Source organism: Alternaria triticimaculans, assembly GCF_023758025.1.
Source record: "Alternaria triticimaculans strain BMP 0046 chromosome Unknown scaffold_3, whole genome shotgun sequence".
In the NCBI taxonomy this organism is placed as follows: domain Eukaryota; kingdom Fungi; phylum Ascomycota; class Dothideomycetes; order Pleosporales; family Pleosporaceae; genus Alternaria; species Alternaria triticimaculans.
Genome location: NW_026055960.1, coordinates 1,943,050 through 1,968,486, shown reverse-complemented (window position 1 = coordinate 1,968,486; position 25,437 = coordinate 1,943,050). Strand labels below are relative to the sequence as shown.

Genomic DNA, 25,437 nt, shown 5'->3' with positions numbered 1-25,437 from the left:
TGGCCGTAGGTCGATCTCTCCAATCAAGCTGCATGATCTTCGAGATGAAATCCCTGTCCTTCTTCGCCACTTGTCCTTCCGTGACAGACGCGAACGGTGTTAGTTCGTCATACGGGATCGTTTCCATCAAATACTGTATGACTTGGGCGATCCCTCCGTCACCCATTTCTATAAACGGTGGAAGAAAGGGTCCAAAATAGCGGAACTGTCGCTCGAGGACACCTAATAGGTACCCTTGTTCACCGCGCTTTACATCTTGCGGCTGGAACAAATTCCTATCTCCACCGTAGATTAGACTGATGACCTGATGAGCGGACAGTCAGCTTATGCTTTATGACAACTTCCAGCCGAATCTCAACACATACCACGGTACCAAACGACCATATATCTGTTGCGGTGTTCCAAGGCATCTCTAGGATAACCTCTGGACTAGACCACACAGGCGCACCTACAAGCTTTCCAGATCGAGCCCGCTCTGAGTCCACCGTACAACAGTCGCCCAGATCACCGAGCTGAACATCAGCGAAGCGATTGGGTCCCTCCTGAGAATTGAAGAAGATGTTGTTGGTTTTGACGTCTTGTCGTCCTGTCAGGCCGGTCCACTTACTTCAACGAATGGATTGCGCATACGTACCCGAGTGCACATAGCCTTTCTCGTGCAGAGTATTCAGAGCTAGCAGCAGCCTCCGAGTAACATACTTCAGCTCCTCTCGGCTTAACTTCCTTTCGATCGATGCAGCCAGGACATCACTCTCGAGATACCGCAAGGCAATAAGCGGAGGCATCGCAGGTGGCCCATCCATCTCGTCGACCAGTGGTCTGATATGAGGGCAATGCTGGAACATTTTGAGCGCATCACGTTCTACTCCCACCGTTGGAGGTCCGCCTTTGATCACCACTTTTGTTTGTCCTTGGTCCCTTGCATAGTTGTCAGTGGCCAAGGCATAGAAGGCGATATCCGGGCCTCACTTCGCAAACCAAAGTGTCGGTGAGACTTGCTTGGTGATCGTGTAGCGGCCTACGCGGCCCTTGAGAACCTCCCCCGCGCGGAGGAGAAACGACATGAACGTCAAGGGGCCAGAGTACAATGGAAGACTGGCTGGCGATAAGGCTTGTACTCCAAAAGATGCACTGGAGGCTGGGATGATCCTGCTGCAGTGAAGGCAGTTGGCCAGCGGCCAACATCACGGCGGGTGTACTCGCCGCGGCTGTCCGTGCCGCAACAGCGCATCTCCACTGGAAACCAATCGCTTCTTTTTGTTTGCTGCATGAGCTGAGCGCAACCCCTGGGTTTGTTCTTTAACTCATCCTTGTTTTTATATCCCACAATCCAGATTCTGGTCACGACAAACTTCTTCGTGACTGTTCCATGTGCACATTCAAACGGTCGCAGCGTCAGCGGGTGTGGCGTGCCATGCACTTTCTCGGAGTGGGTTCAATGCCGTGTTCTGCAGCCCCTCATGCAGGTGAGCAGTAAGGAAATGAGAGCGCGTGGTAAAAGTGAGGAGATACAATGATGTGCCGCCAATGAGAAAATCGAGGTTGAAGTTTGGTGCATCATTGGATCAAGGGCGAAGGCTCCTTCCGTCTCAGGTACAGCCCCGCCCGGCTAAAGCAGGACCCGTTCTCCACTAGTTCCCTAGTATCCTTTGCATCATTGCGACACGTTACATTCTCCCTTCCGTTGCGCCTCTCGCAGTTGCTGCTGAACCCCAGATTCCTCACGCGGTCTTGATCTCTTCTCATCGTCATGGTGTCTACGCGCTCGCATCCGCAAGGCGACTTCCCCGCCACGGAGCCATCACCCGTCAAGAAGACGCCAAGATCACGAACATCGACCGCGTCCCCAGCGCCGACCTCCCCAGACCTCAACACCTCACCGCCACCAAAGTCGCTTGCGAGACGCGCAATATCCAATGCCAAAGCCGAAATCAGCCCTCCCTCTCCATCCGAAATCGATGAGCCGACGTGGTGCCACACGGCATCCAATCTTACGATAGTTTGGCTTGCCATCTCGATCCCGCTTGTACTATGGGACACGCTATATGTTCTTCTGCGCCCACATACCATGGCTGGTGGCGCGCTTCAGTGGCCCATCTGGAAGCCGTATGAGATTTACGCTTCGATCGATCATGTATACGGATGGCCCGGATGGGAAAACCATGATGGGTTTGGCGGCGCGCAAGCCATGCTGAACGCTGTGGAGCTTGTGCTATACGGCCTCTACTCTATGATCATATACAACCACAGTGTCCCTACATCTGGAGGTACTGGCCTGCAGCTCAGCGAGGGCGTGGGCAAGTTCCTCTCTGGCGGCAGGAAGGTACGCGGCAAGACTGGCAACCGCGCGCTCATCATCGGGTTTGCTGCAGCAGTCATGACAGTCAGCAAGACAGTACTCTACTGTACGTTCACATGCGACACACGGGCAATACACAAGCTAACGATGGTAGACTTTAATGAGTATTTCTCTGGCTTCGCAAACGTTCGCCATAACGACTGGGCAACGCTTTTGGTCTTCTACCTTGTCATGAAGTAAGCTGATATCCTGCATCTGTTTGCACCTCGTACTACAAGGGACAGAAAAGCTAACTTTCTCCGCAGTGGTCTCTGGGTCATCTTCCCCGCATACATGACTGTCGTCTTCGGTACCGATATCCTACAGGCACTCGACATCGCAGCCGATTCTTCATTTAAGAAGCGCTATTAGCTCGACTTTCGGAAACGCATTCTACACATACCAATGTCTTATTCTTTGATCGCTAGGAGTGTTCAACATCCACCGGCCCTTTCGCTAGGAGCCTTTCGCATTCTTGTGGCGTTTACGGAAGCGACGACAAGCGGTGCGGATCAATCGCCGGAGCCATGCGAAGAGACCACCGCGCGCATGTCCCGCATCGTTGGTATCGCCCGGCGCAGCTATTGACGGCTTCACGGAGCCTTTGGTTAGCAGCTGATACAGACAAAGTTACCCGTCTAGGGCTTGTGCTACTCACCATGACCGATACCCCACTGACGTCACGCTTTAGGCCAACGAGGGCGGAGCTTGAATCCCAGCCGTCCGGTGGCAGGCTCGCTGATATTCGCTGCGCGTCGGCGGTCAGGTTGTCGAGCATGTACGGCGCTGGTACTCGATCGAGCGCGGCATCCATTGCGTGGTATTTTACTGCTAATGTGTCGCGATCTTCAAAGTGGGTTGTACGAGTGAAGAGTTGGACGTCGAAGAGGCAAACAAAAGTGTATTGCGGTTGCGCTCGCTAGTGGTCGCATTCACTGTCTGTTCGCGATATACTTCTGTCACACGCGTCAGAGAAGTTTCAGTTTCATTGTTACTTTACAATATTATGCTAAGCATCAAACTAGTAGCCTCATCATTACTCATTGCTGTCGTTCATATTACGGTTCAGAACCTTCCTCCATCGCATCGATGCAAAATCTAAACAAACATCTCCGAGCTTTTTGACAATCTCTACATGACATTGCACCCGATACCCATACCACAAGTCCTACCCTCCTTCTTTTTCTTCTGCATGCTCTCTGCTTCCAAATCCTCGCTCCTTCGTACACCTTGTGCTCCCTCCTCACTGACTACCCTGCGTCTCTCATTCAGATCTGCCATGCTCACTGCTTTGGCGAACGGTCCATCGTCAGTCTCCACAATCGCCTTCTTCCTTTCGAGCTCGTCTCTGCCAGGCGTGCTAAAGACAGAGCGTTTGCTAGTGACCGTTCCGCCGGAGACACATGAGCCCTCGGATGGCGAGACGTGTCGCGCTACGTTGCCAGCCGCATCTGACATAGGCTTCCGGGGCGGTGATTCCATGGCCTGCTGTGGAGGGGCGAGATGCATGCGCGCACGAATGTCGTCCTCTCGCAGTGGCTGCTGCATGACCAAGACATCTCTTGCTGGGTGATCTGGCGTTGTCGGTTGCACAGCCCTTGCGAGCGCCCGTTCGCGCATCTTCCGACGTTCAGTCTGGGTGTAGAACGCCATGAGCTTGTCTTCTGGCCCAACATACATCTGGGGATGGTCCGTGTTGAAGGGCCCAGAGCTGTAGGATGGTTGCTCGTCGAAGGACTCAAAGAATTCGAGCTTTGGCGTCGGTGCTGTGGGCGTAGTAGTAGGGGTGGCACGTTGAAGACTTGATTTGGACTTGGGCCTGGGAGAACGCGTGGACTTTGGGAAGGGCGTCGGAGTTCCGAGCGGGAGATAGGCGGAGCGCTTTTGGGAGTTTGTCATCGGGGTGGGTGTGTCTGGGCAGTCGGTGTATGCGTCGCTATCGACGTAGTCACCAGATTGGATTTCTGCATCTCGCGGGTTGGTGGCTGGCGTGTCGTCTTGGTCACGCAATGTCGACTCGCGGTGCGAAGACAACTCCGTCGGTGTGCTGTACGGACGTTTCTTCGGACTTGTTGATCTGGAACCGCGCTTTACCGGTGATCGCCTTGTCATCATTCCGCCGCCTCTCTTGATGGTGACATTGGCAGTGATGTTTGCGGGAGAGCTTCCGAAGTTACCGTTCCCTGGTGTTGTGGTGTAGTTGGCGAAGTCCGTCTCTTCATAACCTGAACCATGCACGTATGCTTGCGGATAGCCATCGCTCTTTGGTCGTACTTTCGCACTCTCTGATGTACTCTGAAGATCAACATTCGGTGATCCAGTAGTCGCAGAATCTTGTCGCGAAGCCTCATCCAAACTCGGTGGCGGCGACGGCGAGATAGCGCGAATTGTGGAGCGCGCCGTTGATGGACGTGTAGGGCTCGGCGGGCCAGGCGTAGTCGCGCGCGGGCGAAAGTGTGTTGACATTTTCGCAATTGACAGTCGTGATGTTGACTGCGAGGATGCGGGCGTTGCTAGGAGGATGTGGGTGGGACCGAACTGAGCGAACAATGCAGGGCAAAGCCGATCAACGACTTTCGGGCTAGAGCGCACGTGGGATGAAAACACAAACGTAAAACTCGTTCAAGGCGTGCAAGTGAGGTGAGAGAGGACGAGTGACGCGCTATGGGGTGTTTGCGAAGTGCCGTTGGTAGCTTACAGGTGCCCTGCCCTCACTTCCTGTCATCGGGCTACTGTACTGGTCGGCTTTACTGCCACTTTGCTGATACTTATTGGTTGGTATACTAAGAGATGAGCACACTTTCCACAAACAAAAGCTGCTTGGAGGTTTTCGCGATGGCTTTTTGTTGCCGTTACACAGGTACGTCATTGTGTAAACCTTACGGCATATGTGCCGAACCGATGCTGCCTGACGCGCAGTTCACTTCGGCCCTTCGGAAGATTTCGACCGCATAGCCAAACATTATCATTTGCCTCTATTTCAAACATCTGAGCTAGTCTATACCCCTCCGTTTGGCTTCTCCTACTTCAGTGCTAGAGGTTGGTGAAGGCCTGGAGTACTAGAAGGTCTCGATTTCCACAGAATAAGTACAGCCGTGCTTTAACACTTTATGTATAGGTATGTCCAAGCTACTGCTGCCATTTCCCGCTCAATTCTTCAGTCTACGTCAAATCCCGTCCCTTATGGCCCTCAAGGCTGCATCGTCCAATAGCGCGTCCTCTTCACATCCGAAACATCTAAGCCGCCTCTACCCCCAGCATTCCGTCCCCTCACTTCTTAGCATACTCGATCGGCGGATGCTTTGTCTCCATTTCCTCCTCGTCCGAATCCTTAGCATCATCATCATCATCAGAGCTATCATGCGCCTCGCTATCCGAGTCGTCATCGCTGTCTTCGTCGCTTTCCTTGTCGTTGTCGCTGTCATCCTCCTTCTCATCATCGCTAGAATCATCGGAAGTATCTTCCTCATCGATAATGTCATCTGCGTCAACGTCTGTGGAGCTGTTGAGACCGATCTGCCTAGAGGTGTTGCCTTCGTCTTCCTCATCACTACTTTCGTCATAGTACTCCTCCACGGAAGCCAAGACATGCGCATGATGAGTCTGGGCGAGCGGTACCTCCACAGTGCTGGCCGTCATGTGACTTTCTCCCGTACTGGAGGGTGCTGCTGCTCCGTATACTCTTGGCTGTTCGTGTGCTTCGATCCCCCTAGAACTCCCAGCCTGGGCAGGTATCGGGTATACCACAGTCTCTCTCCATACCCCGGTATCTTGGGAATGTTTTCCGTATGATTTACTGTTATCTTGAGCCATCAAGCGCGCCTGGCGATCTTGACAGTGCTTCGACGCCTCTTGGCCCTCGAGCTTCTCGAGCGTCAGTGCAGCTTTATCGGTCCATTTGCTGACAGTACGGAGTGCAGCAATGCCGATCTTGATGTTGCGCTTGTCTTTGGTGTTAATAACGCTATCTGTCTTGGTTGGAGTTGGAGCCTCGGGGTTCTTGGAAGTGGAAGTCTTGCTTGAGTGTTGAAGAACGTTGGTAAGTTTAGGGCGGAGCTGGAGTTTGTTTGTTGGAAGATGCATCTTGATAGAGGTCGATTACCGGTTCCAGAGATAGATATAGCTAACTTTGGACTCCACGCTCCGGGTCTGGGTGTTGAACAGTCTTGACAGCTGTACTTAGTGATGCAGTGCTTGAGTGCCGAATTACTTAAACGGTTTAGGGGTGCAGCCAGCTTTATATGGTGCCGTGTGTGATCCATTTGTCTTGCGTTTGTCTCAGTCGGCGGTATCGGGATTGAAGTTGGCAGACTTTGATGCTGTGATGTGCTCGACATCATTCCAATGCACCTGATTGTAGTTCATGTTTATTGGTTCAAACGACACGTTCACATTGACCACATGACACCACGCTGCACCAAACTCTCAGACGTACAAAATGGCCTTCAATAAGCTCACTGCATCCGATCCAATCAATTCAATGAATGACAACCGTTCAGAAACTTCTCGAGTAAGCAGACCTCCGGTGTATTTTGGATAGTCTCGTCCTATTTGCGTTTCTCCTCTGAACCTTTCCATCGAGGGACTCCAAGAGATCCATCAGGGGACCAAGTCTGCGTTCTTTTGTTCTCACTGAACATTTTCGGCTTCTATTTCAACAGTCAGTCGTGCTTTTTTCTTTGTCTGCAGCCGCGACCTCTCACCTCATGCGTCTCTGGAGCTGTTTCAGTTCTCTGTTCCTCCCACAGAAATTGCTCTGGGAGCGCCGAAGGCTTTGTTTGCTCAGGCTCTGTTTTCTCAGGCTGATGGCGACCGTTGACTCGTATCGTGGCGTCGTTAGACTTCGTGGGATCCGTCATTATAGGCCGCGGAAGACGAACGCAGAAAATCTGTCCTAAGTTCGACTTATTGCGGCTGTTTGACACAGCTCGTCTGATCGATCAAAGAAGTAACGAGGTATGTTATGAAGATCTTGTAAAGATAGGTGCGTATACGAAGGTGTATGAGTATTTGTATGTGAAGGAAAGCCAGGTAGGCACTGCGGGGTTTTTATATCTGCGAAGAGTCACATCTTCGATGACAGTATTATTCATGATTCCTGTCATTGATGCTGTAGAGTCCGAGCATCAGTCACAGTTCAAAAGCTACCGTGGGTGCATTGACCTGAGTGACTCCAAGCTTGTGACTACGAAAGCGTTGACTCATTAGGACTCATGGGCTGTTTGCGTAATATTCCCACAGATATAGCAAAAGGCGTCAACAATGACTGCGATTTGATCAGACATGGTGAATCACATGTGGAAGAAGCATGTGGAAGGTGAGGAGTAGTGGCCTTACGTCTAGAGTCCCGTCCCATCGAACTCCGAACATCACATACCTCTCCTCAGCTCAATCAGGAGCAGTAAGCAGCATCTGTAGCCAATCTAATGTATACTGGTAGGTTTGCGTGACACATTCAATAACCATGAGCATACGCGTCATTGTTTCGAATAGAATGATATATAAAGCTGATCATACGCAAGCCTGCGCAAGAATATCCAAGGTATAGTCTACGGTCTCTCAGAAAAAAAGAAAAGTAGAAAAAGCACCCCTTCGCTATCTGAACAAACAAAATAGCAACAACTCACGAAGCTGCTGAAAAAACATGTCAAAACCCAAAACCCTGACAGTACCAGAGTACCTTCTATTTCTGCCATGGCGCGAGTCCCAACCTCTTCCTACGGTTGTGTTCCTCGATTTCCCTTTCCCGCTGTCGTCTCTCTTCTGCTTCTGCTAAAGCTCGAACAATGTGAGGTTTTACCGGGGTCTTCTTAAATCCATATGCTACGCTGTTGGACGTGTTGTGCGGCTTTGTTGGAGTCTTTGTGGAGGTGCTCGGTAGCTCTCTGACTGTCACGGTGACTTGTGACCTGTTGTTGCTATTGGGTGCTGGTTTGACGGCTGATCCTGATGCAGTCTGTTGCGCTTTGCTGCCGGTGTTCGAGCGTCCTGGCTTTGCTTTCTCGCCGACCTTTACGTTGGACATGATGGAGGCTGTCAATGAGAGTTGGATAGTCTAAATGTAAGATGTAGTGTACTCAGTTGGCGGTGGAGATTTGCGGAGGGATGGGTGCGGAATTCGAGCTTTGTTGTTGTCAAGTACAAAGTGGCCTGGTACGCTGTGTTTAATGTCAGGAGATAGAAATGTCGTTGAAGCGTGAAGTGCACGTCTCTAACCATCGAGACTTTGCGAACACGAGTGCGATATGCCCATCGTGACTGGACTGAGCATCAATCGCAAGCCGGTCACATCATAACGCAGCAGCACCATCCACGATCACCTCTCCCAGCTTCCCCATTGAACTCCATATCCGGGTACACACCGAGTATCTGCTCCCTGTACTCTTCTACCTCCCTTGAAGGATCTTTACCCAGGCTGTCCGTCGACATTGACTTCTGGTACACTGAAGAGCTGTCTGCCGTCAAACGGCTACCTCTAACTTTTGCGCGCTCTCTAGCGTCACCGCGCTGTCGACGTTGTATCTCGAGATCTTCATATGAACCCCAGGGAGGGGGTCTGGGACCATTTTGGATGTCGGTCGACGAATGGAAAGAAGGCGCGGCGTTAGTGAAGTTGCCGACTGAGTGCGAGTAATTGCCGCGGAGTGGCGAGATCAATGGCGGTGAAGCTGAACCGAAAGATGGTAGCTGTCCAAACTGGTATTTTAGATTTGCATCTTTGGGTTGAGTTCGCCGCAGTGCTCGCATGTCATCGTCAATGTCATCCCAGTGGCCGCGAGGTTCGTATGGGTCAGTAGCAGTGGGCTCTTGTGTATTGCTGCCCGAGACACGATGCTCTCGCGCACTAATGCTCGACTCAAAGAGGGCATCATATGAGATTCCATCTGCCACGTGTGATGAGGACGCGCTCTGCGCTGCAGTTCTTTGACTCGAATGATCTGGGCTGATGTCTATCGGTAAATCTGGCAACGGCCGACGTGGAACGAGGTAGCACTCCCCCTTGGACAGCGGTCCCGCCTGAATATCGAGGGTATTGAGCTCGTTTGCTCCTTCAAAGTATTCTGGATGAACCGGCTCGTCCGAACTTCGGCAAACGTTTGCGCTCCGCGCGCCGATTTCTTGTTGTTCGCCTGTCACTGAAGCCGTCCCGAGCGGTAGTGGTGGTAGCGGCCGCTGATACGTACCCAAAAGGTCACCGCATTGCTCAATTGGCTTGTGTGAGCCGGTCCGACCAGATTCGTTGTTGGAAAGAGTCGATTGTTGCATCCGTGGATGTGATGATGGCAGGTCGCACACCGTCACCTCAGATGGAGCTAACGAGTGGCTTCCGCGTGGAGTGACAGCCCGTGTAATGTGATTTGGTGTATTTCCCGATCTTGTACGCTCTGGCAACGGCTTTCGATTGGGAAGGAATGTTTGTCTTTTGCTATACTGTCCCGTTCTGCGTAATGTTGCTGATTCGACATACTGCGCAGGACTGCCTGCCGCAGTCTGGGTGACATTGTTGTTTTGATCGCAGTCTTCAGTCTCAACAGGCTCTATGTCGATGGAAACCTGCAATACAGGTGTCGTTGATGTTCGAAGAGGTTGTGGAATAAGGTTGTCCGGGCTCGACGGTCGTGAAGAGGCTTCGGTGACGCAATAAGCTTGATATGGGCGCCTGGGTAGTGTGTCATGCAGTAAAAGCAGCGCCTCGCCAGGCCCTTCTTCAGGTGTTCCAATGGGTATAAAATGGGTGTGATCCATGGGTTTGGCGTTTTCTGGAAATTGAGGGATTGCGCGAGATCAAGTTAGGGGGGGGTGGAAGAGGGGACGTGGTAAATTCATTGAGAAAGTGATACTGTACGCTCAACATACATTGCTTGAATGTTTGTCTCTGCCGATTTTATAGACGTTCCACCGACGAAGGTCGCGAATCCGACCATTGACCGTAACGTCATAACTCCGAGCACGTACCTTGTGACTGAGGCAGCAACAGCAAACGGTCGTGACCGAGAGCCATATCGTTCGTGCACAAACCATTAAATGCCGAGCGCAGAGTAACAGTCGTGCGCACCTTTCCTCAAGCCTTGCTCGAAAAGCCAAGTGAAGCCACCTCTGTATCCACTCTCTCTGATTCGCTTGAGGACCCACAATTCGAACATGCCAATCTTGTCGCCTTTTGTTTCTCCGCACCCAAAGAAGGCGAGAGCGTCTTGATATCCGACTTGCCAACCATGTTCGTACTTTTCGTGCTCATAGTGACCGTTGGGATCCACTCCACTCCAGTAAGACACGTGCTGTTGGACAGCCTCATGCATCCGCCCGTCTTTTTCGTGTCTGGCTTTCTCGACCACCCCACGCCTATCATCAGCGGACATTGTTGTGTACTGAGGTGGCACAATGCTCCCGTCTTCCGTTTTAGCTTTGAAGCCCCACTCACCACCAGGCATCCAATCCATTTTCCAGGTCCAGAAGAAACTGCCGCCAGCTCGTTGCTGGTACCGCCTACTCTGCGCTTGACCAAACTGCTGCACGAGCTCTTCCTTGGGGACTCCGCCGCCCTTGGCCCAAGAGTCTTCGGTCATGACGCAGGAGTACTCGCCAACAATGACTTGTACTGCACCACGGTCATGGACGGAGCCTTCTTTACCGTCAAGCTGTCCAAGCTTGGTGCCGGCCTCTTCCGTGATTTGCTGTGGTGTCTTTGCTTTATCTTCGTCTGTGAAAGCCCAGTAGTAGTGCGTATCGATCACTACTGGGCACTGCGGGTGCGAGTAGATGGAGTTCTTCTGCAAAGTCCAGTCGACTGCTTTCTCTAGGTGCCAACCGTCGGAGATGATGATAGGAATGCCGGGATCGATAGCAGAGACAGCAGCTATGCATTCATCGTACCACTCATACATGCGTTCTGATTCCCACTCAGCCTCATTGACGAGCTGGAGACCGGCAATTTCAGCTCCAGCTTTTGTGTCCTCAGCAATGAATTGGCAGCAGTGAACGCCCAGCGCGCGGTTGGTATGGCTGGTCCAGAGTTCAGCACGCCCACTGTTGGTACCGGAGTGTTCCTGCGCGTTTCCACCTCCTGGCAATGCATGTAGATCGATGAGAACACCAATAGAGCGTGCACGCAGGCGTTGGATCAGGGTGCGGATACTATTCCATGCTCCAGTGTATATTTCTGCGTACGGCTCGAAAGGTGTGCCCTGGGTGAAAACAGCTCCGGGGAGGTTGTAGTAACCGATGGGCAGGCGGACGGTAGTGCATTTGGCTACATTAGCAAGCCATCCGATGGCGTTATCGGTTACGATGTTGGCCCAATGCTCTTCGAACTTTTGTTTCGTTTCAGCCATGCCAATCTTGTCGACCCAGGCCTGTACTGCTGCAAGCTCGCTTGATCCCTCAGAACCGTCAGGAAATCGAGAGCCTTGAAGCCATCGTTCAATGACGTAGACCGAGCCGAGGTTAGTGCCATGATGATAGCGGTAGCGAAGTATATCTAGAGTTGTCGGATCGCTGATTCCATGTTGCTGCCCTTGCTGATGAGCTGGAGGAAAGTGGTGTTGATGTTGTGCCTCAGCGGCTCCGTCAAATTTTGAGTTGCAAGGCTCGTCGCGTTGAGTGAAGCCTTTGAGTTCGGCTTTGGCTTTTTGAAGGAAGCCCTTCATCGTGGATATGCTGATCGGGTTAGTACTAGTGAGCGGATGCCTCAGTTGGGTAACGAACAGATTGTTGATAGATGCTCAGATCGAGTTCCAAGGTGTAGGTGAGTCTCTGGACTTGAATAAGTTCTGTTGTAGGGGTTTTGAGGTTTGAAAGTCGAGTGTATAAAGGGTTGGCTGTGCTGGTGAGTAGGTGTGGCTGAGCCATCATGGTGGAGCAATGGAGCCGCGTAGCCGTGCATTTGCTTCTATTTTGATGACGTAAGACAAGGAATGGAGACCCGTAGGCAAGTGCGGCCGGCATGCACGTAGGTTCGTGCACAGAAACTGTGGCTGCATCTTATCGTGCTATCTTATCTGTGCAAGTACCTCGGAACTTTGACGAACGCGTGGGTTCTCTAGCTTGAGACGCGCCGTACTAGAGTCGTGGTGGTCTAGTCACTACAAAGCGACAGGACCATGGCTAAGAAGATATGAATCAATTATCATCCACGTGTCCTTGTCGTAGAATACTCGTCGAGGTGACTCTGCAACAGCAACGGGGAAAGTGCAGAGAGGATGTCCTTCACGCCACGCGTTCTTCGAGGGCCCCAACAGGTGTCGTTCGACGCGTAATTCAATGCAAATGTGTAACGATAGTAGATTGAGGATTGAGGAATAGAACTAGAACACCTCTCAGTCATGCCAACTTTGTGCTGTGCTAGTTCAGGCGCCATCCCGCCTTCTCGCCAAGCTGGACCCTGACATGCCACCCAATCGCGTCGCCTAGCGCCTCTGCTGCGACTTCCCCAACCGCGACGCGACTGCTCCCACACCATCACCCTCATTCCAATTCTGTTTTGATTTGTCTTTCCCAACGTTGAACACGACACAGAAAGAAGCATTACTATTTTGTGGCTACACTTCCGTCCCACATCACAAGAGCGCATCCACGCGCGTCATTCGTCCCGTCTCAACGCGTCGCAATATCCCTCAAGTCGCAAAGACAACATGAGCGCCACAACACCGCAGCGGCCAAACATGGCCACTCAGTATACCCCCTCCAAGACACCCTCGCGACGCGTGCTTGGGGATCTCACCCCAAAGGCCATAAATACGCCCTCCACCCCTCATGGACCGTCTGAAGTCGGTCGAGCCCAAAGCCCGCTGAAGCAGGTTACTACGCACACCCCGACCAACCCTGTCGGCAAGGAAAACCTCATGACTCCCCAGACCAACTCAAACAGCAAGAAGAGGGGTATAGAAGACGTCGACGGCGCTGAGGCCGTTGAGAGTGTGAAGATGCTTGCCCACGCCCGCAACGAGAGTCTTCCTACCGCCGGCGTGCGCCTAACCACTGATGCGGTGCAGAAGCATACGGTAGGCCACACGCGATACTGACGCGTCTTTACACCACTGACATATCGAAGGAGAACAACCCCATTGGTCTCGCAGATCCTGGATCTCCCACCGAGCGCGCTACACCAACACCCTCGCCCGAACCAGAGCCGATACAAGCCTCCCAGAATAGCAATCAGTCCTTCTCCGACCTTCTCAACTACGAGCTGTGTGCCAGCCAGAAGAGCGAACATGGAGAACGTGTAGCTATGCCAGCGGCTCCCCCCGCACCAGCACCTGTGGAAGGAAAGAGGAAATCGCGTGCCGAACAGTTGCGCACGCGTCTTAAGTTTGGACTGTATAAGCTCAAGACAAATCAAGTCACCAAACGCGACGCGGATATCATTGGACCCTACGAAGCTCGCGCCTCTTACTCGTCGGACGCGCTCAACGCGTCAAGATCAACAGCCATGACAACTTCACGCGAATCTCTAGGCGATCCCCGCGTACCCAACATCACCGTATCTTCTCCGCGACGCGACCAAGGTCCAGTCTTCGTGAGGGCCAACCTAGATCCCTTCCACCCGATCTCCAAACTCGGTCCCGCACCCGTTCAATTCGCCATACCCCAAGGCAACATGCCCGCATCATCGCGCATGGTGCCCGGCTATGCATTCACGTCTTCACCACCCGGGCCTCAACTGCCCCACTCAGTAGCCCCCGATCAACTCTCGTCGCCTGTGCGACCCAGGAATTACTACCCTCCGCACTCTGACTCAAGAACACGAATGGGTGAGCACGATGCAGAGCGCATCAACGTGCAGGAAGAGAACCCGCACTACAGGCTTCAAAGAATGAAGCAACAGCACTACAGTCTAGCTAGCAGTGTCGGCGGTGTTAAGAGCGACGCCGCAGAAGGCCTGCTACAACTCATGCAAGATACACGGTAGATACCCCATGTAGAAACATGGACACATTATTACTCGTTGCATCCGTGTTTTCTTAAGATCACCATACTGTGGCTAATCAATTCTTACGAATTGATGATTTGCTCGAAGAAAGTATCTCACTGTGATGTCCTTGACGTGACGCTCCATGAGATGAGTGCTAACAATTTAGGAACATCGCCAGATTCTTGGTGAGAGTTGCTTTGAAGAGTTGAATTTGGTGACTACAAAGTGCGAACGTTGTCTTCGCTTTCGGTAACCGAGTCGTCAGATCGTGACTCCATGTTTCCATCAACCGGCTGCTGTTCCGCCGCATCCTCAACAGCTGCCGCGTTCTCTTTCGCCTCAACATCGTCCTTCACATCCGGATATTCCTCAACGCGCTCGACAAGATCGTTCGGCGGCTCAGTGCTCTGCTCATCCACAGCCTGAGCTCGATCGCCCGACAATCCCATTCTTTTCGCCTTCCGTCCACTGTTCATATCGCGTGGGCGGACTACGCGAGACGGAGGAAGTGTCTGCTTACTCGCATCAGTGATGAAGTCTGCCATCTTGAAACATCTCTCCACGAAGGCTTTCATCGCACTTTCGTCGCGCAATTCTGTATCGCCATGGCCACTGTAGTGCGCAGTGAGCGCGCCGCCCTTGGCACCGAGCTTGCCAGACTGTACAGTATTGTACGAAACAGCTACACCGAATAGGTTTCCAATCACCGGTTGCCGGAACTGGATACCAGAGAAGTGATACGTGACAGTACGCATGCCCTTTTCTTCACTCGGGAATCCGGGTATAGTCCACTTGGGGATCTGGATGCGGAGAGGTGGCGCAGTGAGGCGGCCACCGCTCTCAATGTTGTCTGTTACGGCATCAACCCACGCCTGTACATTCTCGTCATTGTGGTCCCTGTTGTTGAAGCTGAGGTTTGCTCGGCGTTGAAATCGTACATCTACGGCCTTGTCTGGGAGCAGAACATCGTGGATACGATGATCGAAGCTCAGTGCGAGTTTGCGGAAAGTGGCTTTGGCACCACTGCGACCAGTACGCATTTGGATCCTGAGTTTGGGAAATATTTGTCCTGGCTCGTGCTCCAGGTCAGGTCTGAATTCGTAGTGCAAAGATGGTGTTTGCAAGCGCGAAACGACAGAATAGTTGGGCGATGTGAAGACACTATTCAGTCCCGGGAATGTTGACAGAAAAGGTGCCTTGGACGGTTCGGAAAGAGCAGCTTCCACTACTCGGCTGGGGACCACATCTTCGAGAGGGAATAGAGCCTGGCCAAATTCGGCGGAGACCTCGTATGTTGGGTTCGGTATCCAATTGCTCAACTCGTGTTTAGGCAATGACACAGCAGAAGCGGGTCGTAGAATGGTCCCTAGAGTCCGGTTCACGAGACCGTGGAGTGTTGTTTTTGGGGCTTTTGCGGGTTTCGCAGCCTGAGCTTCCGCAGTGTCAGGCTCAGTGAGCCGCATGATAGGCATTGACAGACGTCCCAACTCTCGTTTGCGATACTTGTATTTCAAAGAATCGTGTTCGGTAAGAACCGGCAACAAGAACGCTGCACTCTCGGCACTTCCCAGTTTCTGAGTGTCGAAGGTACGCTCAGCTGCATCCTTGAAAGGCAAAAACCTGACCAGTGTCCGTTTTGCTTCTTCTATAGAGCTCACGTCGAAGCCTCTGATTACCAACTAAAAGAATCAGCTAGGTTATGAACAATTTACAGAGTTCATGCATACCATAGACTTGCCGACAGCCTCAATACTTGTGCGAGTTAGAGCCGAGACGACATCAAAGTCTTTCTGTGTATAAAACAGGGTTACCAGGTTGGACTTTGAATCCAACGCAACAGGGCCATTTGCTAGCTGGTGTAAATAGTTGTTCAGGTTCATCCGCTTCATTTCAGTGTGTTGGAAGGCTTCCTCGATATCATTGGCGGCGTACTCTGCTGTCGTCTTATCGGATGTGATACGGAGGGCGTGATCCGGTTTGTACATGTCGAGTCTGACTCGTCGGGTCCGTCGAATCTTGTCAAACAGGGTGTCTTTGTCTACAGCCAAGTCAGCGTGATCCGCGATTAAGGATGCCTTAGTACGTACCACCAGCCTTAAGCAACATCGCCTGCCACGGTTGCAGAGAAAGCTCCAACTCTCCGGGAGATTCGATTTCTTCCAAGAGTACAAGATTCCAAACATCCCTCATTATGCGATCAACAAGCAGCTGCTTGCTGACGTTCTTGCGGTAGCCCATGATCTTGACAATACGATCAACGCCAGGCAGGCGTTGAGTTATCGGCGTAGTACCTGGCTGCCATTCTGATCGCTCCACAGGTTGCTTCTGGTTTCCTAGTTGGTCCTTCCGTTTGATGCTGTCGATCACTCCCTGATTGACCTTCTCTTGCCGTATATTCTTTGCGACCGAGTAGAAGATTATCAATTGCTGTTGCGTGAAGCCTTTCATGAGCGTCTTTCTCAGCTTGACAAATGTAGTCTGCTTGATGTGATGCGGCTCATTGGGGTCGCCATCGTTATTCGGTCGCAAGGTCTCGATTTGCTTGTATATTTCTTCGGGCGCGAGCGCTTTCCCTTCTTCTTCGATTGAGGCAAGAATGTCTGGGACCTCGAGAGGTTCGGAGATTTCGATTACTTCGGCATCTTCGGAGGCTTCGGTGGTTGTGGTGGCTTCTCTTCGTGCTGGTTCCCCGACTTCCCTCAGGACCAAGATATCGGCATCGTCGCCCAATCGCTTGACGCCCAGATCTTGCGAAGTTTCTCGTAGGATCTTTTCTCCCTTCCTCTTCCTCAAGCGATTGATCGGCGTCACTTGTTTTGTGATCTTCAGAGGCGGTGGTTGCTCGTCTTCAGCATCACCGCGGCGGCGTGCAGACGCAGAAAACCTGGCTCGGGATGGTGGGCGAGGAAAAGCGGGCAGTCGCCGTCGGGCAATTTGCGCTTCACATCGGAGGCATACAAATGCACTCGAGGTCCGGGGCGCAAGCATGAAGGAGGACGAAGCGGGGAAAAAGTGCAATGAGGATGGCAGCGACGGGCTCGGAAAGTGCGATGCGTGCTCCAACTTTCGTGACCGCCCTAATTCTGCCATCGCGCTTTCACGTGTGAGGCGCGTCATAGTGCGACGCCCGCGAGCATTACTTCAGAGTTCAATATTAAATGTAGGAATTTGCATTTCAGTGGCACCTTTTGACCTTCAAGTTGGACGACGCCAGCTGCAAAGATCTTCGCGCAGGTCAAACTCATCTACCTCATGGTGTGGACGATGTCGCTTGCGCGCCGCCTCTGCCTTCATCTGCGATGCCTGCTGCTCCAAACTTCCCCGGCCCCGCACGTTAGGCGAGTGATTCGATTTCATATCTCCAGGGCGCAGCGTCTCATGCGACTTGCGATGAGCGCTGCTGCCGCCGCGCATGTGACCGTGTTCGCTCTCACTCACAGAGCTGCTGCTATCGCCTGCTGCGAATCGCAAGGGCTGAGCTCGTGGCTGCTGGGAGTATGGTTTCTCGCGGTCGCCCCATCCGTCTCCGCCAGCGAATATGTCTTCGATGCATTCGTCTGCCTTGAGCTCGCCAGGTTGTGCGGACCAGTATGCGGCGAGGGTGCGTCTGTACATGTCTTGGAGCTCGCCGGCTTCGCGGGATTTGCTCGTCAGGGAGGGCGCAGCTGTGGGCGTTAGCACGAGTCCCGTGTATAGTTCAGAGTGTCTTACCTCCGTGGTCCTCAAGTTCGGCCTGCTCTCCCGCCATGATACCAGCGATGCCACTGAAGACCTGCGCCGTCTTCAAGGCTGGCGCAACAAAGTTCTTGTCGCCTTCCGTCTGCTTCATGTAGATTCCGACCTTGAGCGTGCTGTTGATCTTGCTGTCTTGCATGAGGTACCTCCGCGTGACGCCTGGTTCCTCGCCCGCGATGGTCGCCATCTCGCTCTGCTCCACGTACTCGGCCAGGTTGAGCTTGACAGTTCCTAACGTGATGCGCTCGCCTCGTCCTGAGCCTCGGCCGTATTCTTGCACGACCTCCAACTCCACATAACACTCCTGCAGCATGCCATTCTTGTCGACGGTGAGGCGGACGGGGAGGGTGATGTCGTAGTTGTAGGCGACTTTATGGTCTTTGACTTGGCAGCTGTCTGTGCGACCGCGGTGCTCGGCGGCCGTCGAGTGGGAGAGGTGCCATTTTATGAATGAGGTGCCAGAAACGAGTGGTACGTTGTTGAGATCGATTATCTGCTGTCGTCAGAGTGTGGTCGTATGCCTGAGTATGGATAGCTCACTCGTAGGTGTAGATCAAATTTTGGCTGCGCAAGTGTCAGCCCGTGTAACTATGGTGTACTGGCGCAGTCTTACTCGTCGGTTCTTGGGTACTGTGATTGTGAGTGTCTGAGTCGCGAATGCGACGGTGCGGCGCACGGCCATTGCTCACCAAACGCTTGCATGTTGAGAAGAGAAGAGGAGGAACAAGGCGATACGGGGAGGTGAAGGAGTCTGGGTCTCACTCGCGCTGAGCGTGTGACAGGGTTCTTTGTGACTGAGTAGCAGGAGCGATGCTCTGCGACTGCGAAGGTAACAATGGACCCTGACGTGCCTGGCTCCCCGGATGCTCCGAGCCCCAACCGCGCCCTCGCTCCTTCACCCACCACCTCGCTTCACTGCCATGGCTGCAGACGCCGACGCAGATGCCATCGCAGACTGCGTGCTCCGGGCCTTTGCTCAGCTACCTGAAAAGCGGAAGCCGAGACCCCGCCACGATGGCGCAAGGGAATGGGTACCCCTCGCCGGAATCGTCTTATCTAAAGGTAATCGCTCACTTGCTTCCGGAAGGAGCTATGCTTGCTTATGCTCATGACCTAGTCAAGGTGGCGCTCTATCATGCGTATCGTTAGGGTGAGCCATTTCCATCAGCCGACCTCCGAGGACTGTCTCTTCAACGGGTATCGTGTAGTCCAGTGATTTACCGGGTGTGACACCACACATACACTTCAGACAGCAGGGGCAAAACGCCCCACTGAGGAAGCGGAGCTCCTGGGTTGCTCTGAACTTAGCATACTCGAACATACTACGATACGACCTGTGAATAAGTCATGGCACCAGCTGAACCTTCCTTAGAACTGGCATGAAATGTCTGCCCTCCAACAAATTACCCCTCGCACACGGCAACATCCTCCACGACTGGCACGCCGAAATCATAGCACTCCGAGCCTTCAACCGATATCTTATAGATGAATGCATTCTCATCTCGACGCCGCCTTATCCGACATCCGACTTCCTTCGGCGGCTGTCGCCCGATGAACATTCCGAAAGTCTACGCCAGCCATTCACCATCCGAGAAGATGTGTCCATTCACATGTATTGCTCTGAAGCTCCCTGTGGAGATGCCAGTATGGAGCTCACCATGGCTGCGCAGGAAGATGCAACGCCGTGGACTAGTGCACCACCAACTCTATCTACCGCATCTGATGCAGTTGACCAAGTAGAGACTTTGGCTCTTCGAGGTCGATCGAACTTCTCTCTTCTAGGCATTGTCCGCGCAAAGCCTTCGCGACCTGATGCCCCGCCTACACTGAGCAAATCTTGCACCGACAAACTGGCAGTCAAACAAGCTACCTCCTTGCTGTCATCTACGTCATCTCTACTAATCAGTCCTCGGAATGCTTACTTGGAAACTTTGGTTCTACCAGACTCCCAATACGTACCACAAGCATGCGAGCGGGCCTTTTCCTCCTCAGGTCGACTCAAGAGTCTTGACCCAAAGCATACCACGGAGTGGAAAGGCGGCTATCGATTCCAATCGTTCAATATCCTTCCAACAAACCGCGAGTTTACGTGGTCGCGCCGCGCATTATCTGCTACCGAAAAAGCCGTGCCGAGTAATCTCTCTGCTGTGTGGACGCCAGGCTGGCAGGAGACTTTGATTGGCGGTGTGCTGCAGGGTCGGAAACAACTAGACCCTCGGGGAGCAAGTAGGATATGTCGGAAAGGACTATGGATGGAAGCTGTTCGTCTAGCAGGATTACTTGGTGGAGCGGTGACGGCTACTGAGGCTCTTCGCAAGAAGAAGTATGCGGACCTGAAAAAGTCTGAAGGGCTGGAAGAGAGACTCAAAGTCAAAGATGACATACGCAAAGCACTGAAGGGATGGGTAAGAAATACTGGTGACGATCACTTCTCCCTAGAAGCCTCTGCATCAGCATCCTAGATTCATATTTTGACATTGAACACACTTCAAATATCTCTGATACCATCTTTGCTCTCACGAAAAGTACCCCACGCACCAGTCCTTCCTCCCCAGCGATCACTCACTACCTCCAGCACGCTCACCATCTCAACCCCTCGCTTCGTCCCTTTCCCGCCAGGATCACTGTAGTACACTTTCGCGTCCATCTTCCGTTTTGGTAGCCGACTCACCAACACCTCCATATCCACGTACCGCCCCAGTAAATCAACAAGATTCGGTACGACGTCGTTACTCGCGAAGATGGAAGGTGGAAGAGGGGGCTCTCGCCGCTGTTGCGGAGGCAGAGGACCTAGCTGATTTTGTGGCACAGCGCGTTTAGGTGAAGAAGCGCGTGGAGGGAGGGCTGGGTTTATGAGGAGAGTGTGGAGTGCGTGGACTTGTGTGAGGTTTGAGAGCGTTGTGAGGAAGGTGGCTGCCACTGTATTTGCTGGGAGTGGTCAGTCAATGTTGGATCTGGGGTTTAATGATAGATACCTTGTACATAGTCTTTCTTCAACAAAGGATTGAGGACTTGAGCGAGGTTGTCGATCAGGATTATTTTTATGGGTCCCGGTTCAATCTCTGCATTTGTGTCTTCTGATGCTTCGATTCGGATCGGCTCTGGGTTCTGTACAGGCTGCGCTACTATGTCGGTAACGTCTGAATCGAACAGCATCTCCTCGTCCTCTTCTTCGTCTTCGCTATCCGCGACATAAGTTCGTTTCAATGGCACTTTCTCGGTAGGCGGCTCCTTCTGCGCAGGCTCCTCAGCGGGCAGGATCCCTTCCTTCTCTTCGTTATTTGAAGCACGTTCAACACCCTTCTTCTTTTCGATCCCATCCCGGATCTCACCAATGGCCTCTCTCACACCCACGAAATCGAAAACACGCATTATCTTGACACGGTCGAGTACCTTTGCTGCCAGATCCTCAGTCGGATTTTCAAGCGCCTGGTTTAGTGAGGTACGTAAGGACGTTTGGATATCTGGTAGTCGTGACAGTTGAGCGACGATCATGGTGTAAAGTCGCAGTACATCGAAGTTGCCAGTAGTATCAACAACAGCAGCCGTCGAGTTTTCGTATTGAAGAAGGGAGCTCGCAAGCAGGGTACAGCAGATCTAAAAGTGTTAGTATTTAGTCCGTTCATCTTCGGACTTCTTCGCAATGTGTTGTTGCTTGACATCCACAATGGGAGTACTCACCTCACTCCCACCCGCCCCAGCTTCTCCACTGACTCCTACAATCCTTCCGCTCTGTATGCCACCACCGAAAGCATCGTCTAAGCTCTTGACTCCGGTTTGTAGTACGTTCCCTCCAACCCCATTTTGGTGCTGAAGATTGACATTGCACACGCTCTCGAGCAGCTCATCAAGGTCTTGGTCGCCGATTAATTGGGATGCGAGCAACGGCTCTGCGGGTCTTGTTGATATACTCAACCTATCAAGAGCTAGTTGAGCGGCAGCCATATCGCTATTTGGTGTATGATGGTGAGGCACGGAACTGTGAGTGTAATGGTGCAGCCTTGTCGGGACCGCATTCGGAAAGAGAAGCGCTAGCGCGAGATGAAATAGAGGAAGATGCAACCTTTGTTGAAAACGTACAATTATACTGTTCATCCACTTGGACATAAATCGACAGACAGCGAAAACGATGTGGCTACCAGAATCACGTGCATGTAGGAATCTCTGCAACATTACCCGATACTAGACCCATCGCTGTCTCGACGTGCCAGGTCTTGATCAAAGAAGAGCAGCACCTGCACTTCCATTCTTCTTCACGTCAAATAACCAAGTGATGCATCCACCTCATGTACTAGCTCTACAAAATTCGGAGCCTATACATGCTCAACCCAAACCTGAGGCATCAATCAACGCCTATCAGCCCGCAGATACGTATCGCAGCTAACCTCTTCCACAGCAACGCACCACCCAATCGACTAGCCGACACTAGGCAAATATCTCGCCGAAACGTGGCACCGAAGATCTTACTGGAGAAACACGGTGGTGGCTTGCGATCCAAACTTCCGCGCCGCCGATCTTAGTGCTGGCGTCGTGGCGTGCGGCTGAGAGCATTGATGTCGGCGATAAATCCTCAGGTCATGTGCCAGGGGCAACGCAGCTGCGGTATCGAGGTCCGCCCCTCAAGGATTGGGCAGTAAGCTCGGGTGGGGGTTTCTTGGGCGACAGGAACGCGTCAAGGACGATCCTAGCGGGTGCCAGGAACAATCGGATGCCCCTGAACATCGAGCGGGTCTAGATGGCGATCAACGGAGGCAAATAAACGGCATCACATGTGTAGAGTTCCAATGGTATGGTATCTTAATGTTTGCAAATTTTGATTCCTAGCTACAGATTCTACGCCTCGCATCCCCGAAGTATCGCAAACTTGATGTGTTATAAGAGCTATGCAAGTAGCCCAATTTCTGCGCATTGAAAGGAAAAAGTGACTCGATTGAAAAAATTGAAGCTGGTGGTTTGAAGAAGGGAGAGCCTTCTTTATCTTGTTGAAGCGTGCCTGAGTTCTGTTACACATGAGTGGTATCCAGACCTCGTGCTTTCAAGCCCCAACGACTCCAGCGCCAGACGGAAGGAAAGTGTATGTCCCGAAGGGAGGTTTGTGACGATAGGAGAAATAAGCTGGCTGCAGTCGTCGCCGTGGCGCGATGTACATCGTGTCTTTTATGTCCTTCGAGATGGACTTGAGCCGCTCAGAGAGAAGATGAGTGAAGTGGTCGAATCATTTCAACCATGCCTGTGACTTCTCAAGCGGGACGTCGACGTCCGCCCTTGAGAGACTTGACGCGGTTGAGGAACCCACCGCTGGGCTTGGCCTCGCCTGTGGGAGATCCTACGCTGTCGGTGGTGATGGATCGTTGCAGCGCAGCGCCCCGAGGTGGTGAAGCTCCGCCCTCGTTGGTCTTGATGGCTGCGCCCTTGGCGTCGTAGGCCTTGTCGTAGTCGTCGCTGAAAAATGGGTTCTGCTCTGCGGCCTTGGTCTGCGAGATGGCTCCGGCGCTGTAAGGGCCGCTTGGGCTGGTGGCAGCTCCGTAACGTGCCTCGGGCGAAGTGATGCGTGGGCCGTCACCGTAACGACGGGGCTGAGAGATACCGCGGAATCGCTGGGCGATGGACTTCTTGCGACCGAGACCGCCATCAGCTAGTTGTTTCTGCCTTTGAGCATCGGACTCTTCTTGGATCGCTTTGCGGGAAGCCGGGGCGCCCTCGAGGAAGGTGGATGTTCCAAGACCATGGGTCTGCTCGCCGTGTACAATGTCTTCTCGGCCCTTTGCGCTGAACTCTGCGGCCACTGGGGCTGGCTTCTTCCACTCGGTCTCGGCACCGGCAAAGTCGGTGAAGCCCTCGGCACCCCTGCCATGGATCCTGTCCAGATCGATCTTTGTGTTCAGAGGTCCAGAGCCACCCAGAGTGTTGTTGGCTGAACCGACGGGGAAAGCATGCATGGGTGCGCGCTGGTCCTTCTTACGGTTGCGGTGGGGTTGCACAGCGTCGTACGGTCCATCGTGGTGGATCATGCTAGGTCCGTAGATGCCAGTCACATCGAGTTTGTCAATGAGATCAAGTCCCTGCGGCCTGCGGACCTTCTTGCCGCCAGACTTGCTGTCCTTGCCGTCTCTGGCACGCTCTTCGCGCTCCTTGCGGCGCTCCCTGCGCCTGCGCTCTTCACGCGGGTCGAGCGAGCCTCGGTCGATAATGGAGGATTCGGAGTTGCGTCGGGGACGGCGGTTCTCGCGGCGTTCAGGGCTGTTGAGCTGGGGAGGGCGCGACGAGCTGGGAGGTCCACGTGGTCGAGAGCCTCCGCGAGAAGCTTCCCGCATGCGCTGTCTCTCCTCTTCGGAGCGCGAGGGACGGTGGCCTGCACGGGGGTCGGTGCCGCTGCGAGCAGGAGCAGGTCGTGGCGGGGGAGCTCGTTTCTTATCGGTGTCGTCGATGGTGAGGTTGGCCTGGGTGAGGGCAGGATAGTCAGCAAACTGCATCACAAAGCGCCTGAAGCGGTCCATGTTCATGGCTCAATGGCGGTGGTGTAGCTAGAGGCTGCACCGCATTTTACTACAGCGTGCAGCGTGCGCGGCTTGCACGACGTGACGGCGCTGGCAGCCGTCACGGCACGGGCGATTGGCCTGCAAGGGGGAGGAACGTACAAAGAGCTCTTCGGCGGCAAAGCCAAAGTTTGATTTCTTGGGGGAGTCCTTCATGGTGGCCGACATGTCAACGAGGTCTCTGGATGCCTCCTTGTTAAACTCGGCCTCGAAGGTAGATATAAAGGGATTGCGCGACATTGGTCTGCTGCCCGAGCTCGAGCGGTTGGCACTGGCGGGCGAGGGGAAACCGGGAGAGGCAGCGCGGCGGAAGGGGTTGTTGGAGGAGAGGTTGAGCTGCAGGCCTGGCGAGGGTCGCCTTTCTGTAGATAAGCAATATGATCAGCGGCGCGTCCTATTTCGTCACAGCCCAAGTCTCGGTGAAACAGGCAAATTCAGGAGCAGCCTTACCTGGCATTGACGGCTCTGCAAACATGATGCCGTCTGCTGCTCACAACCCTGCTGGGCGGCCCAATCAAACACTGGCGCCGCGGGAGACGACAGGCGTGCTTTGTGCAACTGCTGGCTGGTGACGCACGGCGGGCAATCCTGTTCCTGCGCGCCTCGCCTACGGCAGAAGCAGCAATAGGGGCGCGGATTTGCTAAGACTGGCGGTACCGATGCTGCTGTGTTTCGCGCTGAGGATAGACGGGCCCCGTTGGCGGGCAGGCGACAGGCGGGCGGGGCGCGTGTTTGATGGGCTGGTGTTTGAGGCCCGTTAGTAGTCTATGCAACGCCTATGGAATACAGGACAGCAATGCGCGGGGGCTGGGCGTGGGTGGAGTGGTGACGGTGAGGGAGGAAAGCAAAAGCAGGTGATGGCAATGGCAATGGCAATGGCAGTGATTAATGCACAGGAGGCAGGAGGCGGGAGCAGA

At 53.3% G+C, this 25,437-nt stretch overlaps 9 protein-coding genes across 9 annotated transcripts; 3 read left to right on the top strand and 6 right to left on the bottom strand.

The window, feature by feature from the left end:
- Positions 1-1,750: 1,750 nt before the first annotated feature.
- J4E78_003347 (uncharacterized protein) lies at positions 1,751-2,710 on the top strand (the record flags this gene model as incomplete). The annotated part of the gene is made up of 3 exons (XM_049363987.1): positions 1,751-2,405; positions 2,454-2,535; positions 2,605-2,710. The coding sequence occupies 3 exons, from the start codon at positions 1,751-1,753 to the stop codon at positions 2,708-2,710; spliced, it is 843 nt and encodes a 280-aa protein (XP_049224652.1).
- Positions 2,711-3,469: 759 nt separating this feature from the next.
- Positions 3,470-4,804, bottom strand: J4E78_003346 (uncharacterized protein; the record flags this gene model as incomplete). The annotated part of the gene is made up of 1 exon (XM_049363986.1): positions 3,470-4,804. One exon carries the CDS (start codon positions 4,802-4,804, stop codon positions 3,470-3,472), a length of 1,335 nt encoding a protein of 444 aa, XP_049224651.1.
- An 804-nt stretch (positions 4,805-5,608) lies between these two features.
- Positions 5,609-6,421, bottom strand: J4E78_003345 (uncharacterized protein; the record flags this gene model as incomplete). Its single annotated transcript, XM_049363985.1, has 1 exon — positions 5,609-6,421. One exon carries the CDS (start codon positions 6,419-6,421, stop codon positions 5,609-5,611), a length of 813 nt encoding a protein of 270 aa, XP_049224650.1.
- A 3,938-nt stretch (positions 6,422-10,359) lies between these two features.
- Positions 10,360-11,985, bottom strand: J4E78_003344 (uncharacterized protein; the record flags this gene model as incomplete). The annotated part of the gene is made up of 1 exon (XM_049363984.1): positions 10,360-11,985. One exon carries the CDS (start codon positions 11,983-11,985, stop codon positions 10,360-10,362), a length of 1,626 nt encoding a protein of 541 aa, XP_049224649.1.
- Positions 11,986-12,999: 1,014 nt separating this feature from the next.
- J4E78_003343 (uncharacterized protein) lies at positions 13,000-14,246 on the top strand (the record flags this gene model as incomplete). The annotated part of the gene is made up of 2 exons (XM_049363983.1): positions 13,000-13,338; positions 13,389-14,246. 2 exons carry the CDS (start codon positions 13,000-13,002, stop codon positions 14,244-14,246), a joined length of 1,197 nt encoding a protein of 398 aa, XP_049224648.1.
- Positions 14,247-14,467: 221 nt separating this feature from the next.
- Positions 14,468-18,666, bottom strand: J4E78_003342 (uncharacterized protein; the record flags this gene model as incomplete). Its single annotated transcript, XM_049363982.1, has 7 exons — positions 14,468-15,928; positions 15,977-16,287; positions 16,337-17,133; positions 17,491-17,914; positions 17,961-18,477; positions 18,525-18,548; positions 18,598-18,666. 7 exons carry the CDS (start codon positions 18,664-18,666, stop codon positions 14,468-14,470), a joined length of 3,603 nt encoding a protein of 1,200 aa, XP_049224647.1.
- A 238-nt stretch (positions 18,667-18,904) lies between these two features.
- J4E78_003341 (uncharacterized protein) lies at positions 18,905-20,446 on the top strand (the record flags this gene model as incomplete). Its single annotated transcript, XM_049363981.1, has 3 exons — positions 18,905-19,046; positions 19,107-19,134; positions 19,357-20,446. 3 exons carry the CDS (start codon positions 18,905-18,907, stop codon positions 20,444-20,446), a joined length of 1,260 nt encoding a protein of 419 aa, XP_049224646.1.
- Positions 20,447-20,945: 499 nt separating this feature from the next.
- On the bottom strand, positions 20,946-21,929 carry J4E78_003340 (uncharacterized protein; the record flags this gene model as incomplete). Its single annotated transcript, XM_049363980.1, has 2 exons — positions 20,946-21,581; positions 21,666-21,929. The coding sequence occupies 2 exons, from the start codon at positions 21,927-21,929 to the stop codon at positions 20,946-20,948; spliced, it is 900 nt and encodes a 299-aa protein (XP_049224645.1).
- Positions 21,930-23,224: 1,295 nt separating this feature from the next.
- On the bottom strand, positions 23,225-24,995 carry J4E78_003339 (uncharacterized protein; the record flags this gene model as incomplete). The annotated part of the gene is made up of 3 exons (XM_049363979.1): positions 23,225-24,451; positions 24,623-24,882; positions 24,971-24,995. 3 exons carry the CDS (start codon positions 24,993-24,995, stop codon positions 23,225-23,227), a joined length of 1,512 nt encoding a protein of 503 aa, XP_049224644.1.
- Positions 24,996-25,437: the final 442 nt, after the last annotated feature.